At 54.3% G+C, this 16,485-nt stretch overlaps 1 protein-coding gene across 13 annotated transcripts in view; it reads right to left on the bottom strand.

The window, feature by feature from the left end:
* Positions 1–16,485, bottom strand: part of ACOX2 (acyl-CoA oxidase 2) — a 30,788-nt gene that overhangs the window by 13,949 nt on the left and 354 nt on the right. For 2 of the 13 annotated variants that reach the window (XM_019984687.2, XM_019984691.2), the window contains exons 2-12: positions 14,485–14,765; positions 13,706–13,868; positions 13,112–13,263; positions 12,588–12,695; positions 10,276–10,395; positions 9,842–9,957; positions 8,986–9,158; positions 6,711–6,873; positions 5,403–5,593; positions 3,680–3,859; positions 1,318–1,423 (exon numbers count right to left, since the gene is read on the bottom strand). In XM_019984687.2, the coding sequence (XP_019840246.2) occupies positions 1,318–1,423; positions 3,680–3,859; positions 5,403–5,593; positions 6,711–6,873; positions 8,986–9,158; positions 9,842–9,957; positions 10,276–10,395; positions 12,588–12,695; positions 13,112–13,263; positions 13,706–13,868; positions 14,485–14,647 (1,635 nt within the window). In that variant the 5' untranslated portion in view covers positions 14,648–14,765. Of the gene's footprint in view, positions 1–1,317; positions 1,424–3,679; positions 3,860–5,402; positions 5,594–6,710; positions 6,874–8,985; positions 9,159–9,841; positions 9,958–10,275; positions 10,396–12,587; positions 12,696–13,111; positions 13,264–13,705; positions 13,869–14,484; positions 14,769–15,043; positions 15,150–15,442; positions 15,606–16,485 lie in introns of those variants that run through there. The other 11 variants (XM_019984686.2, XM_019984696.2, XM_019984688.2 and 8 more) reach the window with 9 other exon arrangements.

Raw genomic sequence — 16,485 nt, 5'->3', positions numbered from 1 at the left:
AGGTGGCAGAATCACACCCACCCCACCCATGCAATGGAGGTGATGGGCCACCAGGTGGCGCTCCTGTCTGCCTGCCGCCGGGAGCTGCTGCAGAACCCTGGTGGGCTCTCCCGTTCTAAGGCGGCTGTCTTCTGGGCGTGCTGCCTGAGGATTGAAGCGACCACCTTGGTTCTCCAGCCATAGGTAGGCCCAGAGTCCCAGCGGCCTGAGCTAGAGCTCAGGAGCCATTCTTAGCTCCATGCCACTCCACTGCTGTCTGAAGCCTGCCCCTTCTTTCTTCCACACCCTGAATATTTCATCCACCCATCATGCATCCACCCACTTCTCTCCTTGCCCTCTGGCAGGTTCATGGTCTGGGGCACCCTCAGCCCTTTCCAGACTGCTGCCTGCTCTGTACTGGCCTCTAGCCTCCAGTCCTCTCCTCCCCCTGCAGCCTGTATGATCCTTCTAGCATGAAACTCATCGCTACACTCCTCTGATGGAAACCCTGCAAAGGCTTCCCACTGGAGTGAACACAAAACCCAGACTTCTCACAGTGCTGTCGGAGGGGCCAGGCCGTGCCTATCTTTCCTTCTCGCCTCCCTCCTTCCTCTCCAGATTCGTCGTCTTCCTTTAGGTTCTCCTTGGAAGGACGTGCATTTCCTCCCAAACGCTGTGCCTTTCCTTGCCTCCACGTCTTGCATCTCCTGACCCCTTTGCTGGAAATCCTTCCTCTCCAAAGCCACAGCCTCCACCCACTGCCTGGCTGATTGCAGCTCGCCCTTGCAGTCTTGGCCTGTATGGTTTTTCTGAGAAGGCTTTCTGACTCCTTAAGGGCGGTGAACTTGGACCTGCTGTGGGACCTTGGGGCAGCCTGTATTTCCCTGTGGCAGTGCTTTCTTGATCGTAGCCATGCATGGCCTCTCTTGAGCCCCCCAGAACCCAGTCTGACGGCGGGTGTTGGAGTGCTCTAGTATTTGCTGGCAGACAGTGAATTATGCACAAACACAAAATACAGTGTAAACGGAATCAGACATCTATGGATTGTCTGTGGGGCTAAGGGGAGACTTGACCTGCTTTTCTCTCTGGGAGGAAATATTTGAACAACCTGAAGCAAATCCAATAACACTGCCTCATTACGTTTTTTCTCTAAGAGCTGCCAGCAAGACTGCTTTGGAGTTAAGTCCTTTAATTAAAATACCCGGGGCTAAAGGCTTGAAAGTGAAATGAGGGCAGCCACTGAGCAGGGCTGAGGCATGATGGCAGGTTTTCTCGGCCTGGCGGCTTGCTGGGGAAACAGAACGGGGCCCTTTCAGCTCTGGCTGACTGGCAGCTCACCTTGGTGGCCTGGACATGGATGACAGTGGTCTGGTTCCACGCATCGTGCTCATCGGCCCCGGCTTGCCTCAGCGTCTGTAAGTGATGCACTGAGTCCTTTATGAGCCTAAAGGCCGGAGAAAATAAAGGTTCTGTTTCTTGACTGAGTGGAGAAGGGATTGATGGCATTTGATCCCAGGATGCCTGGGGTCCCACAGAAGTAGAACAGTTCTATTTATTGACTGTTTGTTGGTGTTGGAAACCTAAACAATGTCCTTGTTGTATATAAACTCCTTAACCCTTTTAAGGGTAAGGCATTCCCAGTTTGCAGTGGGAAACGTGGAGTCCTAGAGAGGTTAATTAAGCGAGTCACGCAGTGAGGAAGGAGTTCATAACCCCCTAGCTGCGCCAGGCGCCCTCCCCTCTTTCTGATGTGGTCTCCACCCTGATCCCAGTATTTTCAGGCCACTCAGTTGACTGGCTTCTGTGCCGAGCAAGGAGAGTGATTTTCCTCTAAGGCTAGTTGAAGCCTGCCAGTCACCCACTGTGCTCCAAGTTCCACCTAAGGGACTTTAGAAAGGAGGAAAGAAAACCATCCTTTGTTCTCCAGACTACAAAATTGGTCATTTGTTTAGTTAACCTTTATTCTCTTATCTTCTGTTCCCTGCCCATCCCCTCCTGACCCTTGGAATTTGTATGCAAAACAAGCTATTTATTAGGCAATACTTATGTTGCTTTGTCACGGGATATGTAAGCACATGACACATCTGAGTTCTGAGCAAAAAGCAATACACAGCCATCCCTTGCTATCTCTGGGGGGTGGGTGGGGGCAGGGAGAATGGTCCCAGGACCCCCACAGATACCAAAACAGAGATGCTCAAGTCCCTGTATGAAACAGTGTGGTATGGTCACAGGCTCTGCGTCCGCGGATATGGAGGCCAACCGGGGTGGCATTTTAATTACCCCGAACAGCCTTCTTTTGCCCACCCCTCCACTCCAGCTGAAATGTTACTTCTGTGAAGCCTGAACTTTGGTTTCTATCAGACTGGTTTACTGATGGATCCTCAGAGCCTGGTGGATTATTAAGTACTTGCTAGATATTTGTGGAGAAAATAGATGAATGTTCCAAGTTGCTTTTGATCTTGAAATAACTATTAACCATCCCTGGGATCACCGGTTGGGATGTAAGACCTCTTATTATGTACTGAAGCTGTTTTTTCCGGGTTGTTTTTGGTGTGCTGGTTGGGGAGGGCTCAGAAGGTGTCCCTCCTAGGTAGTTAAGTCTCTTCTCCGTGGGACTGTCTGTGTTTGGCCACGCCCAGTCTTTATTCCCAGCCCCTGGCACATGTGGATGTTCTTGGAACATAGTGTCTGACAGTATTTACTGAATGACAGAGTGGAGGAGTCTTTGGTCTTGTCTATGTGCCCTGAAGCTTACTAGACCCTGGAAATAAACAAAATCTATCCTTTGTTATACTCATATTTTAAGCGTTATTTTTAGATTGTGGGATGTTTTGACCATGAAAGTACCATTATCCCTCTGTATCCAGTTTTCACATCTTCACATTCAACCAAGGATCAAAAATACTTGGGAAAAACAAACTCCTGAAAGTTAGTTCCAAAAAGCAAAAGTAGAATTTGGTGCACACTGGTAACTATTAACATATCAGTAACGTATTTATTCCTGTTCACATAATATTTACATTTTATTAGGTATCATAAGTAATCTGGAGATGATTTAAAGTATATGGGAGGGTATGCATAGGTTTTATGCAAATACCCATAATATTGCAAATTTGCAAATATTCCATTTTATGGAAGGGATTTGTGTGTGTATCCTGAGAGTTTGATATCTATAGAGATCCTGGAACCAATCCCCTGCCGATACAGAGGGATGACTGCAATGCTTTATTTATTAGTATTAATATTAGTACTGATAGCAGTACTAGTATTATCAGTATTACATTATATAATTATATATAACTATTGCATACATAATTATTATGTTACATTGTCATATATAATTACATTATTATGCTATAATATTGTCAGCATTAGTACTGATAGTTTTTGTTATTTGCATTGTATGGGTACATTCTCTGTATTTCAAACCATAATAAGAGCCTAAAGATTTAAAAAATTCCTTGCACTGGTTTGAGAGCTAATGTCTTCCTGTTATCTTGAGCAGGATGGGGAAGTGACAGGTGTGAATTTGCCTTCTCTCTGCCCCTCATGGCAGAAACCGAGAGGAGTGAGGAGGTTGGAAAAGGGGGCTGGTTTTTGGAAGAGTATCCAAGACTGTACCCCCCAGCCAACCCCAAAGGCCCTAAGTGTAAAGGAGCCTGCCTCCAGGTGGGATAGTTGGTTTCTCCGCATGGCTCACCTGACTGCCACGTGTGCCCAGGCCGTGGTGTAGAGCTCGGGTTGGAGGAAGTCGGCTGCCGTTTGGGCTGGACACCTGGCCAGGTCAGGTGCGGTCAGGTATGCGACAGACTGAGGGAGAGACCCCTTCAATGCGGAGCCTGGGGACTTCTGAGTGTTCAGGTAGCTCTTTATCAGAAATCTGGGGGGCAGAGGTACCAAAAGGTGAGAGGGTTGGGGGGCCCCATGGGACAGCCCAGCACCCCTCTCTCCCAGCATCGTGCACCCTTAGGCTCCCCATGGGAGAACCAGGGCCACCCACGCTCTTTCCTGGGTCCCTGCTGGTGGCTGCTCCTCACTCAAAGCCACAGTGCATCTGAGGCTATAATTTCTTTCACAGTGAAATGGGCCTGGAGCCGCAGACCTTGGCAGACATCTTCAGATCCTGAACGTAAAGCCTTTTGATAATGGAACAGAATCTTCTGTCTTGGCTAGGATCTTGTGATTTGGGGATTTATGACGATTATACTGTGACTGCGGAAATTAAATTTTCTTAGCTGATAAAGGGATAGAGGCAAGATTGCGAACGTGAATGGGAGAATTACAGGTGGCTCTTAGCTTCTTCTTTATGATAATCCAGTGATTGGAGGCTCTGGGCCAGAGAAGCCTGGATTCCCATGCCACTCCACTGAGACCTCTGTGACCCTGTAGAAGTCACTTCTCTTCCCTCAGCCTCCTTGCTTCCAGCTCTAGATGACGATGATAGTCGTCTGATGGGTCTGTGAAAACTGGATGAGATAGTATTTTCTGAGCGCTTGGCACAGTGTGGGGCATTTGTATTCCTTTTGTAATTTGAAAAAAAAAAGTAATGTTGTATAGTTACAAGTTTTTAAAGAAATGTTATATAGCAAATTTGCCAGTCCTTTCTCCCTGCCTGGAGAAGTATTTGCCCTCTGTAGTCCCCTGAGATGGAGGCACGTGAAAGGCCCCGTCAGCCACAGAAGCACGAGAGAAGAAACTGCCTGTTGAGGGGATAAGGAATGAGTCATTCCTCCCTGCCTTTCAGGGTGGGGCCTCCGGCGCAGACTGTGCGCTAAACCTGGGCATGCCGCAGGGAGCCCCCCAGCACACAGAGAGAGACGCTCAGATCGTGTAACTGCTCCAAGGGAACGGCAGTTGCTGCCCTAGACAGAGTGGTGCCCTAGACAGAGTGGTCAGGGGGAGCATCTGGAGGAGGTATCGTTTTAGCTGAGACCTGAAGGGTGAGGAAGAGCCAGCTGGAGGGGAGTGAGGCCCCGCAGAAGTGAGCAGAGGAGGAGGTGGGGAGAGGATGGAGGGAGGCAGGGCCAGATCGAAAGGTCCTTTTAGGCTGCAGTGTGGGGTGTGGCCTTTTCCTGGGAGCTGAGGGAAGTGATTGAAGAATTGGGAGCCAGGGAAAGAGGTGATCTTCTTTAAGCTTTGAGAAGGTCCCTTGGCTGCCTGTGGAGAAAGGACTGAAGTGAGGCAGGTGGGAAGCCGCAGAGCAATGAGGAGACTGATGCTGTGGTCCAGGGGGCGGGGCTGGTGGCCTGGCTGAGGCTGCAGGGTCTGGGGAGAGGGGATGGATTGGAGACACGGTGTGGGAGCTGGGCAGCCCCCACGTGGCTTTCCCAAAGTCTGCTCCCTCCGTGGGCGTGAGATGATGCTTCAACCCAGGCAGCAGCTCGGTGGGATCCCTGGGGGCCAGGCAGAGGCCTGGGCCTTACCTGGCCGTCTGCAGGTAGAGCACCGTGTTCTCGCCCTCATAAGTGCAGGAGGCCGTCACTCTGGTGAGCAGGGAGGGCAGGCCGCTCAGCTTCGAGTAGCCGTGTCCACCGCAGGCCCTGCGGCACTGCTCGACCCCCTGGGTGCAGAAGTCCGACAGCATGGCCTTCAGACCTGCGCTCAGCGCGTGAAGCTGCGAGAATAAGAAGGGGGTCAGGTGGCGTCAGGAACGACGTGCCTGCCACTCACAGAGCGCCCACGGGTGCTGAGCACCGCTCTGTGCGGTGAGAACTGTCTCCTCAGCCCATGACTTGATGAATGAGAAGACAAAGGCTCGGGCCATAGAGAGAGGCAGTGTCACTGGAGGGCTGATAAGAACAAAGGATAAGTGTCCAGGCCAGTGTCTCCGGGATCTCAGGTAGAGAGTGCTTCCCAGGTCGGTCTCGCCATTATCCAGGAGCTGCAGATTGTCCCCACAAGCAGAGATTTTGGAGAGCTTGTCTGTGAGCGTGTGGGTCCACTGTCAACCCACTGTTTCGGGTTGTAGGAGTGGCCGCCAGGCAGTAGACCTGGTTTGAGTTTTTGGTTCTTGGAGACCCTTAGCCGTCTGTCAGACTTTTCAGGTCCTTGGGAGGAAGGGGCATGTCCCTTAAGCTCACTTTCCTCATCTGTAAAATGGGTATGGTGCCTGCTGTAGCGTGGACAGATTACTGAAGCAATGCTCATAAAACACAGGGCCTGGACGGACTAAATCTTAGTGTGTGTGTGTCCACAGTCCTTTATCTGAGAGGGCCTTGGAGCCAGATGTGTTTTTGGAATCAGAATATTTTTTGAATTTTAGAAAGGTAAAACAGGGCATTTAAGGTGGATTAAATATAACACACTTATAGGAGCCAGGGGCATCTTAGTGAGCTGATTGATGTACTGGTATTTCTGCTGCAAAATGTATTCACAGCGAGTGGGATAAATCTGGGCAGTTGCGGTCAAACCGTGCCACCCGGTGAGTTCTACGTGACTTTTGGTTTTCAGAACTTTCTGAGTTTCAGAGACACACCAGGGATTGCCCCCTGTGTTCTGTACACCGTCTGTGATTACTTCATCTAACATATTTAGAGCTTCCTGGGGGCCAGACCTGGGAGGATTCTATGTCAGAATACGGTTCACCCGGGGCGGGAGGTGGGCTGGGATGTTGGAAATCTTCTGTGGGCGGGGAGGCAGGAAAAGCCCAGGGCGGGCAGGACTGGGGCTGTGTCCCGGGGGAGGACAGTTTCAGCCACGGTCCCAGCTTCTGCCCCGCAGGAAGCAGGTACCTCAGGCAGGAGTGCGAAGTCTCCGTCCAAAATGAAGCTGTAGGAATGGTGGAAGAACTCCAGGAGGTTGTTGGCCACGAAGTGGAACGCATAGGCCATGGCCAGCGGAGGAAAGAGTTTCTGCTGCTGAGTCTGGTAATCTAGAACCTTCGCCTCTGGGTCGCTGAGGGAAAGGAAAGCAGATGTAGAAGGTTGCTACCTGCCCCACCCACCTTCCCTGAGGCCATAAAAGCCTTAAAAATGACAGTTGATAACTCACTGCCAGACTTGACGTAGAGGGACATGGTACCACTAATAGCCTTAAAATTCCATCTCACATGAACACCCACACGTTTCACTGTAGAAATGCTGGCGTGTTTGCTGGTGGGTGCTGCCCCTTGTGGAGGTTTACAGAATTAGAGCATATGTACCTGCGAAAATCTGGCAAGTTCTGAATACCAACATACCTGGTCTCAAGGATTTGAGGTGAGGGCTTGTGGCCCTGAAGCCCGGGGTATTTGACCCTTGACCTTTCACTGTCCAGCTTCATGTGCTGTGTGCTGGGGAACACCGTGAAGCCTAGTCAGTACCTCTTAGGCTGTGAACGTGGGTTTGATGCAGTTCCGAGGTAGGGATTTCTCCTGCCTCGTCCATTACTGTGTCCTCAGCGCTTGAGACTCTGGTCAGCATTTGGGGCCTGTGGTAGGTAACTACTTGTGGGTTGAGAAAAAGTGTGACCATGAGAGGCCTCCCGTTGGGGATGGGGTGAAACCTGGTGTCTCTTCCTCAGGCCAGCAGCCCCTCACCTGGACATGCACTGTTATAACCATCCTCAGGGCGTTTCTGCAGCCCATAAACCTGGGCCCCAGCAGGACGGCACTGGCGATACCGTCTTCCCAGCTCGCCTGTCACCAGAGACGACTCCCTCAGCCCAGGATTCTGAAGCCAGGCTGGCCGAGGTGCCTTGGGCTTGCCAGCGAAGGACCCTGGACTGAGGGCCTGGCGTGCCTCACTGCCCTGGAAGAGCATTCTTGTCAGGCCCATTCGTAGATGGAGAAGCTGAGGGACGGGAGGGTTGGGCGGCTAGTCTGAGGTCCCGCAGCTAGCGAGCAGCCGAGTTGAGGGTGGCCCCAGGCCTGCCTGGTTTCGCCCCTCAGTCCACTTTGCATTAGTCACCTGTGGATCCTTGAGCCCATGGTGTGAAACTCCACCAGATTCTTAGACCAGATGTTCGCAAGTTCCGGTCCTGGTGGTCTCGCTCTTCCCTTTAGAAGTGAGGAAGTAGGCCTAGAGAGGGCAGAGGACTTGCCCAGGGTCACTTAGTGGAGTTGGGGCAAGAACCGCCCTGACCCCGCCTGTCTCTGCCCCACAAGTTCAGTCAGCTGTGCCATGTCCAGCCCAACCTCTCTCCCTGAGCTCACACTGCAGCCCTGTAGGCCCAGACTCCAGTTTGCTGCATCGTGGGTGTGTGCCCGTGTGGTTTGTTCTAGAAGATTCTTTGTCTACCGAAAATTGAAATGTAATGGGCAGTTCTATATTTTTTTTCTGGTGAATCTGATAACTGCGTGTGTGTGTGTGCGCCTGCATGCTTGAGGGAACATGGCTTTGTACACGTACACATATTAAAGCAGAAAAACTTATGTTTTTCTCCTGTGGATTACCTGCTACTTTTAAAATGAGAAAAATAAGTGCAAATCATTAAAAAAAAAAAAGAAGCAGAGGGTATAGTCAGCCCCTCAGTGCCGTGGAGTAGACAGAGTATTGGCCAGACACAAGCGCAGACAACAGAAGGACCTGGATGTGGACATACCACAGCCAGAAGCCGACAGCCACAACCAGACAGAACCGTCTCCAATACAGTCGGATGTCACAGCGGGCTTTTCTAGACACAAGCATTCACAGCTGACAGAACAACCTCCAGGGCCATGTTCACCCACAGCATGGCGCCCAGCCCATCAGATGGCACTCAGCCTGGCACAGCCATACGGGACCCGTGTGGACAGACTGAGTCCACCCTGGCGGTGCGGGGCAGACACTGACCCGTGTGGACAGACTGAGTCCGCTGCAGGGCAGACAATGACCTACAGATACAGGTCGGGCCGGCTGGTCAGCCAGGGTTCCAGGGAGCCAGGAAGACCCCACAGACCGGATGGGCCAGGCCCAGGCGACTGTGTGTGCACGAGGGGGCTCACGTGTGCTCCTGGCACCCCACTCTGGCAGAGGGCTGGGGTCAGGGGGCAGACACTGTGGGACCGAGGGGGCCCCGGCTGCTGTGGTTCCTCTGGGCGCCCCTTGCCTGGGCCGGAGGCGGGATTGGCGGCGGATGACGGCGTAGCGGACGGCAATGGTGCAGGCCTTCTGCAGCAGCGGGAGGACCTCGCCCAGCAGAATGTCCACACGTACCACCACCATGCTGAGGTAGTTACTCTTCGGCACTCCGAGCTTGACATAGGTGCCATCTGGTAGGACCTAGTAGACGGGGGCCAGGCAATGGGTCTGAGCTGGGGCTCCCCAGCCTTCCCGCGCCCAGAACCGTGGGCCTCCCTGCACTGTAGACACTGGCATCCTCGGGCTGCTCACCCGGAGTAGACCCAGCCAGCACCAGCCGTGTGCTGGTACGGCCATTGTTAAAACTGACACTCGCCTGTACTTGCTGACACATACCCACTGCCCACATGCCTCAGCTCACAGCTCCTCCCTGGTACGCCCCAGACCCCCCACAAGCCACAGCTTCCCTCATATCCATGGTCATGCCTGGCAAAGTGGGGACCCCCCCAGAACTTCCTCCAGCACTCAGCTGATGTCTGTTCGAAGATTGGTTGTGTGCAGGCTGTACTGGAGGTGTGTACGCACACCATCCTCAACCTGTTTCTCTTTTCCTCACATGGCCTTGCCACCCTACCCCGTGACTGCTCTGCCACCTAATGCGGTGAGCATTTACTCTGAGGTTCAGCGAGGCCAAGTGACGTGCCCAAGATCGCACAGCTCCAAAATTGGGACCTTACTCAGGTCTGCGGGACACTAGAGCCCCTCTGGGAGGGATGCCCCAAACCCAACTCTCTAGAGAAGGACCCAGGGGCAGCAGCAGCTTTCTGTGGGGTGTCTCTGCCCCCTCGCAGGCAATGCAGGCTTGCGCCCTCCCCAGGACCCACCTGTGCGAAGCGATTCAGCATGTTCTCCCTGGGGATGCGCACGTGGTCCAGTTTGAGGAAGCCATTATCCGTGTGTTCAAAGTCCATCTTGGGCCCAATGTCCCCAATGGTGATCCCTAGGAGGATACGGAGGAAGGGGTGGCCGTCAGTTGAGGGGTCGTATGTCAGCACACAGCCACATGCTGGCTCCTCCGAGCCTCACAGCGGCCCATGGTGTTGGGGTTATCACAGCTGCTGCAGATGAGCAGGCTGAGGTCAGGTGCTCAATCTTGCTCGTATCCACCCAGCCTGTTAGAGCCAGGTCTGTGCAACTGGACCGGTCCCTGCCCAAGGGAGACAGGCCCCAGTTTCCCCCATGGACCTCTGGGGCCCAGGACAGGGAGGCCTGGTGGGGTCTTCTGGCAGGGGTCCTAGAGGAAGGAGCAGGAGCTTACCTGGCAGCGGGCTGTGGTCGTCGAGGCTCCGGATGGGGACAATAAAGGCATGCATGCCCTGCCGGGCTCCAGAGCAAATCAGCTGGGCCTGGACCAGGGCATGGGTGGCTGACCGTCCCACTGCAGGCAGAGAGGGGAGAAACCCAGTGTGACCCCTCATGTTACAGAGGAGCAGGCCAAACCTCCCCATCGGGACCCTGGAGGAGGGCCCAGTCTGTGAGGAGGACCAGTGTGGTGGCTTGGGGGTGGGGGATGCTCTGTGAGGCTGGAGCGGGGCTTTGTTTGGTCTGCCTAGGAGGGTGGGGGTTGGGGAGGCTGGAGGGCAAAGAGTATTTTCCAGGGGAGCCACACAGGCCAGAGTGCAAAGCAGAGGGAGCAGCATGTTCAGAAGCTTGGGGACCAGGTCAGCCTGGTGGGTCCCAGGTCGTGGAGTTGGTGGAGCCAGGGAAGCTTAGGGGTGCTTAGTCAGGATACCCCTCAGTTTATACAGCCTCCATTCATCCTTGGAAATGACTGGAACCACCCCAAGAACTTTAGTGTGAGTGTCTCGCTTTAGAATGGATGGGGTTGGAGGGATTTATGGAGAGTTGGTGGCTGGGGCTACAGAGAGTTCCGTCTAAATGTTTGGTTTGTATAGCAGCCACCCTGTGATACACGGGCAGAGTCCCCATGGGCTCGGGAAAGGAGGAAGGCTGATGGAGATCTTAAGAGGGCCCATTGTCCTCCATCCCTTCTGGCTGCTTTTCTAAAGGCAAAGCTTGACAAAGGCTACGGATTTTAATGAAAATGCCCTGAATGGAGCAATCTGGGAAAGCTTGGCATCTTTTAAAACTTGATCCTGCCACAGTCTTCTGACTGGAGTACATGCTCTTGATTATTTTCTTTGGGATCAGGGGGACAGGATTTTTACATCATGGCTGCGGGGGGGAACGTATGTAAGGATCTGTGGTCGGAACACGGGTCCCAAATCACAGGGAGATGTGTGCCTTGCTGCCCCCACCCCAGCAGGTGGGCACCTTTGAGACCTCAAAGAGTCACTGATTGCAAAGAGAGGGAGCTACCCTCAAAGAACCAAACAAATCTAGCAGTGACTTGCAAAAGGCATTGTGACAAAAGCAAGCTATTTTTTTTTGCTCCCTGTCCTCAAAAACCTATCAATGACCCTCTGTGCCATCAACCTGATAGTAGTGAATACAGATAACCAGCATTTCCAGTCTTTGCGGGCAGGTGTGCCCAAGTCCCATTTTCCAGAAAAGGAAACTGCGGCTGAGAGAATAGAGGGCTGTGCCAAGGGCACCGACCTGAAGGAGGTTGAGCTCAGGCTTGAGCCCTGCCTGATTTCAGGGTCCCTTCTTCCCTGCAATTTTGTCAGTGGTCGCTGCTCTCTCATTTCTCTGGCCTCTCTCTCTCCACTGGTCTCTCCTCTCAGTATTCATCCCTCTCTGCTTGCCTCACCTCTCTCTCTCCCCCCTCTCTCTCTCTCTGCTTTAGTTGGACTGCTCACGTGTGTTATATCTTTTTTTTCCAAAGACAAGTGAAACTCGCGCAGTTGTGTCCAACTCTTTGCGACCCCATGGACTATGCACTCCATGGAATTCTCCAGGCCAGAATACTGGCATGGGCAACCTTTCCCTTCTAGAGGGGATCTTCCCAACCCAGGGATCGAACCTGGGTCTCCTGCAATGCAGGCAGATTCTCTATCAACTGAGCTACGAGGGAAGCCTCTTTCCAAAGAAGTATTCTCAAATCAGAGGAAGAGGGCCCTGGTGGAACCCGGCTCCTCGGGATTTGGCAAACCGCCCACACTCTGGGAGGCATCGGGTGGGGGCGCAGCCTCCACCCACTGTCCGCAGGGGTGATGTGGCGCCAGTGGCCTGATGGACACTGGGGTGTCCAAAGCAGAAGAAGGCAGGCTCGTTTTTCTCACTGGTGTGTACCCTGTGCGCTGGCTGCTGGCAAGCTTAATCATTAACTTGGAAGACAACAAGAAGAATGGTGAGTGCCTGGGGCCAGGCCAAGTGTGTGTAGGGTGGCAGCGTGCACATGAGAGAGGCCTTGACCTTCATCCCCAAGGTTGGGGTCAGTTTCCTCAACTGTTTCAAAGTGCCTCTGGTGGCTTCTTAGCCACTCAGTGATGAAATTTTTCATATCCCAACTGTTCTACCACGTAAGAACCTGGGGCTCTGGGAAGGGACTTGCCCAATGTCATCAGCCTAGAACAGTGCCTCCGTCTGAGGTCTGCTGGACACCACCGTCAGCGCTATTCTGCGGTCCAGCTTCGCTGTCCTTGGGGGATGAGGGGGGATACTCACGGTCCCCAGGCCACCATTTGATGGCCGTCATCGTGGGGCTGTGCACCACAAACTCCTGGGTGGCTGCATCGTAGGTGGCTTCAGTCTCCAGGCCCTGAAGATACGTCCCTGGGAATCAAGGCGGGTAGGTAGACGTTGGGCCAGGGCGGGAGTCTGCTGGGCTAGCAGCGTCTGGGTGTCCCTGGAGCTCCCAGGCACCAGCCAGTGTGGAGTGGGGCACACTCCCACTCCAGTGTGTTCCCGGCATGTCTCTCCCTTCACTGGTGGGCTCTGCGGGGACACATGGCCAGCCCACGATAGCGGGTGGTGGCTGACATTTCCAGTAGGAAGGACTTGTGCCACCACCAGTTCATACGGTATGTTCGTGTAAATTAGAAAAAAATCACCCCCTCTTAAGACCTTTACACTGCCACCTGCTGTGACATCTTGCTAGTATATCAGCCTGTGACGACTGAGATGGAAATGGGCCCTCTGGAGCTGAGCAGGGCATTGCCTGTACGCTGCATGCAGCAGCCCCTGCTCACCGTGCCCCAGTTCTGTCTGGGCGTATGTCCCCAGGATCTGGAACTTGCTGCAGAGTGGGTCCCACTTTGCAATCTGCTCCTCTGAGCCCAGGCTCCTGATGGTTTTCTGGAAGATGTGATGTATCGCGAAGCCCAAATCTCCAGAAACACTTCTGTAGGGGAGACACACAATGGTTGAACAGCCCAGCGGAGACAAGTTCCCCAGTACCCTCAGGCTGGCAGGGGGCAGGAGAGAAGGGACGCCTGGCCCTGGCTTCCCAGGAAGTGGTACCCTTGGCATAGAGCTGACTCACTCCCAGACCCTGATGCTGGCAAAGTGTGAGAGCAGGAGGAGAAAGGGGCGACAGAGGATGAGATGGTTAGATAGCATCACTGACTCAATGGACAGGAGTTTGAGCAAACTCCGGGAGATGGTGAAGGACAGGGAAGCCTGGCGTGCTGCAGTCCATGGGGTCGCAAAGAGTCAGACACGACTTAGTGACGGAACAACATCAACAACCAGTAGCTTTGCTGGGGAACATAGCTCATGGGCTGGGTTTTCTGGGGGCTCCCAGGTGGACCCGTCTCTGGTGGAGGCACCCTGCGAGTAAGCACCTGGAGGCGTACTGTAATTCACTGCTGCCTTCGGACCAGCCCAGGCGCTGTGCTAGCATGAGGATGTGGAATTTCTTCTTAATGGCGGCTTCGTAACGTTCATTCTGGGTCATGAAGTAATTATCCTTCAGGCTAAGCTCTGGTTCACTGTGGATGATGCTTTCTGTGAGAGGGACAGAGAACAGAGAGCGTAGCGTCCTGGGTGAGGTTCCGGGTACCTTCACAGCTTCCCATCCACGTGCCTCATGAGTGTGGAAAGGCAGTCAGACACCACTGTCAGTGTACAGATGCAGTCAGAGGTCCTGAGATGGGGAAGCGACTCGCCCAAGGCTGCGAAGCTATGCCGTGGAAGAATAAGGACCTCAGGGAATACTGACATGTTAAAGCTTCCTTCATAGTCCAAAGGGACAAATCTCTAATAGTGGAATTTTAAGAGCAGAATTTGTTATTTGAAGATGTATACCGTGTGCTAAGTCGCTTCAGAGGGTGTCCGACTCTCAGCGACCCCATGGACTATATGTAGCCCGCCAGGCTCCTCTGTCCATGGGGATTCCCCAGGCAAGAATACTGAAGTGGATTGCCATGCCCTCCTCCAGGGGATCTCCCAACCCAGGGATCGAACCTGCGTCTCCCACGTCTCCCGCACTGGCAGGCGGGTTCTTTACCACTCGGGCCACCTGGGAAGCCCATCTGAAGGTGGGACTGCTATGAAGGGACTGTCTTTCCAAGAAACGCACGTGGGCAGAAAGCCGGGGCTCCGTTCCCCAGCCTGCTCTTACCCACTTTCCTCCGGAGTGCGGTGTTCTGGGCGCCTCCGTCAAGGATGTTGGTGAGTTCCTCCACGTTGAAGGACTGCGAGTGCCTCTCGCTCTCTATGTCAGGATGCATGCTACTGCTCCAGGCGTCCCCCGCTGACACTCGGTGCACTGGATTGCCCTCCATCGCCTGGCTCTGCCTGGCATCCAAGAAGAGATACTTCCAGCCCAGCTGCTCTGAGCCTTGGACTGTGCTGAGAACCTGTGTGCAGCACGAACTGCTCAGGGCCGAATGTCAGCTCAGCCTGCTTGGGAGGAAAGCAGGTTCCTTTAAAGGCTTGCGGGCCCTTCCTCCTGTACACCCTCCCCTGGGGCCCTCGGTGGTGCGCTGGGCGCTGTCCAGCGGGCCTGCAGTGACTGCTCAGTACCCGGTGCCGCAGTCAGCTGCGTTCCAGCTGAGGTTTCGACAGAGTCTGAGGACACAGCTAGTGTTCTGCCATTGCGGCTAGTGTTCTAAGCATTGCCTGCGGGGCGGGGGATTCTCAGAAAACATCAGTGAAGGTCATGCATGAAGAAATTTCACCTTAGGGAGGCGAGGTGTGTGGCCTCTAGCCACACTGCTGGAGCTGACCAGGAACTGGGTGGTGTCCAGCCACAGAGCACACACTCTGTCGATGCTATAGCCGCACCTAGGGAGTGGGGAGGTCTCACCGGGGGGACCGGTGACCCCATTCACCAGTCCCAGGCTCAGCTGGCCCATTCCTGTGAGCCTGGATGGGTACTGTGGAGCTGAGGGAGGAAGCTTGCCTCTTGTCTGTGACGTGTTGCCCCCAAACCTGGGTGTCCCCCACAGCCACGGTGGACCCTGCATCCTTCACAGCACCCCCTCGGCCTCCTAGAGCCCCTGTTTCCCCACAGCAGAACAGCCCCCAGGTTGAGTCTCTCAGACCCCCTTGTCCGGCCACCCATCCCCTCTGCTAACCTCCTGTGCTGCCCTCGCCTTGCGCTCGCTGCCTCGGCGCCTCCGCCCGCTCTCCCCGCGGCCAGGGTGAGCTCTGACACTGCAGTCTCCTCTCCTGCTGGCAGTCTGGTTCCGGGTGCTCACTGTTCATGGGCTGGAGTCCGTGCCCTCTGCCATCTCACCACCTCTCACCCACATGCCCCTTGCCCCGTATCCACGCCTCCCCACTCCCCTCCTGCCGTTTGCCCCCTGCTCTTTCCCCCACTTTTCCTAGTGAGCCCCAGCCTCCGGGGCCACCCCTTCGCCTCCCTGATGGCTGGGCCCCCTGGGAGAACCAGGCCCCCTTTTGGTTACCGCCCCACCCCGGCTGCTATTAGAGTGAACAATAAGGAAGGATTCCTTATTCATTCAAATGTCCCTCTCCCAAAGTGTGAGTGCCTGGGTGGCCAGCGCTGCTTTTCTGGGGTCCCCAGAGTCTAGCTCACAGGATGCCTGCTGTAAAGCTTTCCCACAGGTGGCCTCTGTTGATTCCCACTCTTCTTCACAACCCTGCAGATGCAATGGTATTATCACTGTTTATTAGAGAGGGCAGGCGCCTCGGGAAGAGAGGAGACTTTTTAAGGTCACACAGCCACCTGTGGCACATGGGATTCATGCACGGACTGAGTGGGGGAGGTGGGGAGTGCCACGGGCTGCAGACAGAGGGCCCGAAACCTTCGAAGAACCCCGTCATCTAACACCTGGATCCCCGCAAGCCCTCGTGGCCTGGCCTTGTCCCCTCTGCCACTTCCTCCCTGCGCTCCAACTGCTGCTCGCTGTGCTCAGATACACGCAGCCTCACCCCCTCCAGTGGCCAGGGCTGTGTCCTCCGCCCAGAACATTCTTTCCCGATGTTCTCACCGCTCCCTGCCTCCCTGTGCAAGTCCTTGGTCTGTGCCATCTTGTCAGTGAGGCCCACCTGACTGCCGTCTTTAAAACCCCACACCCCTTCCTCTAGCCTCCCCAGCCCCCCTCACCCTGCTCTGGGTTTCCTCTGCATCCCTTATCATAACATACAAGATAAT

The sequence above is a fragment of the Bos indicus genome, chromosome 22 (genome assembly GCF_029378745.1).
Source record: "Bos indicus isolate NIAB-ARS_2022 breed Sahiwal x Tharparkar chromosome 22, NIAB-ARS_B.indTharparkar_mat_pri_1.0, whole genome shotgun sequence".
NCBI lineage: Eukaryota > Metazoa > Chordata > Mammalia > Artiodactyla > Bovidae > Bos > Bos indicus.
This window is presented reverse-complemented; position numbering and strand designations above follow the sequence as displayed.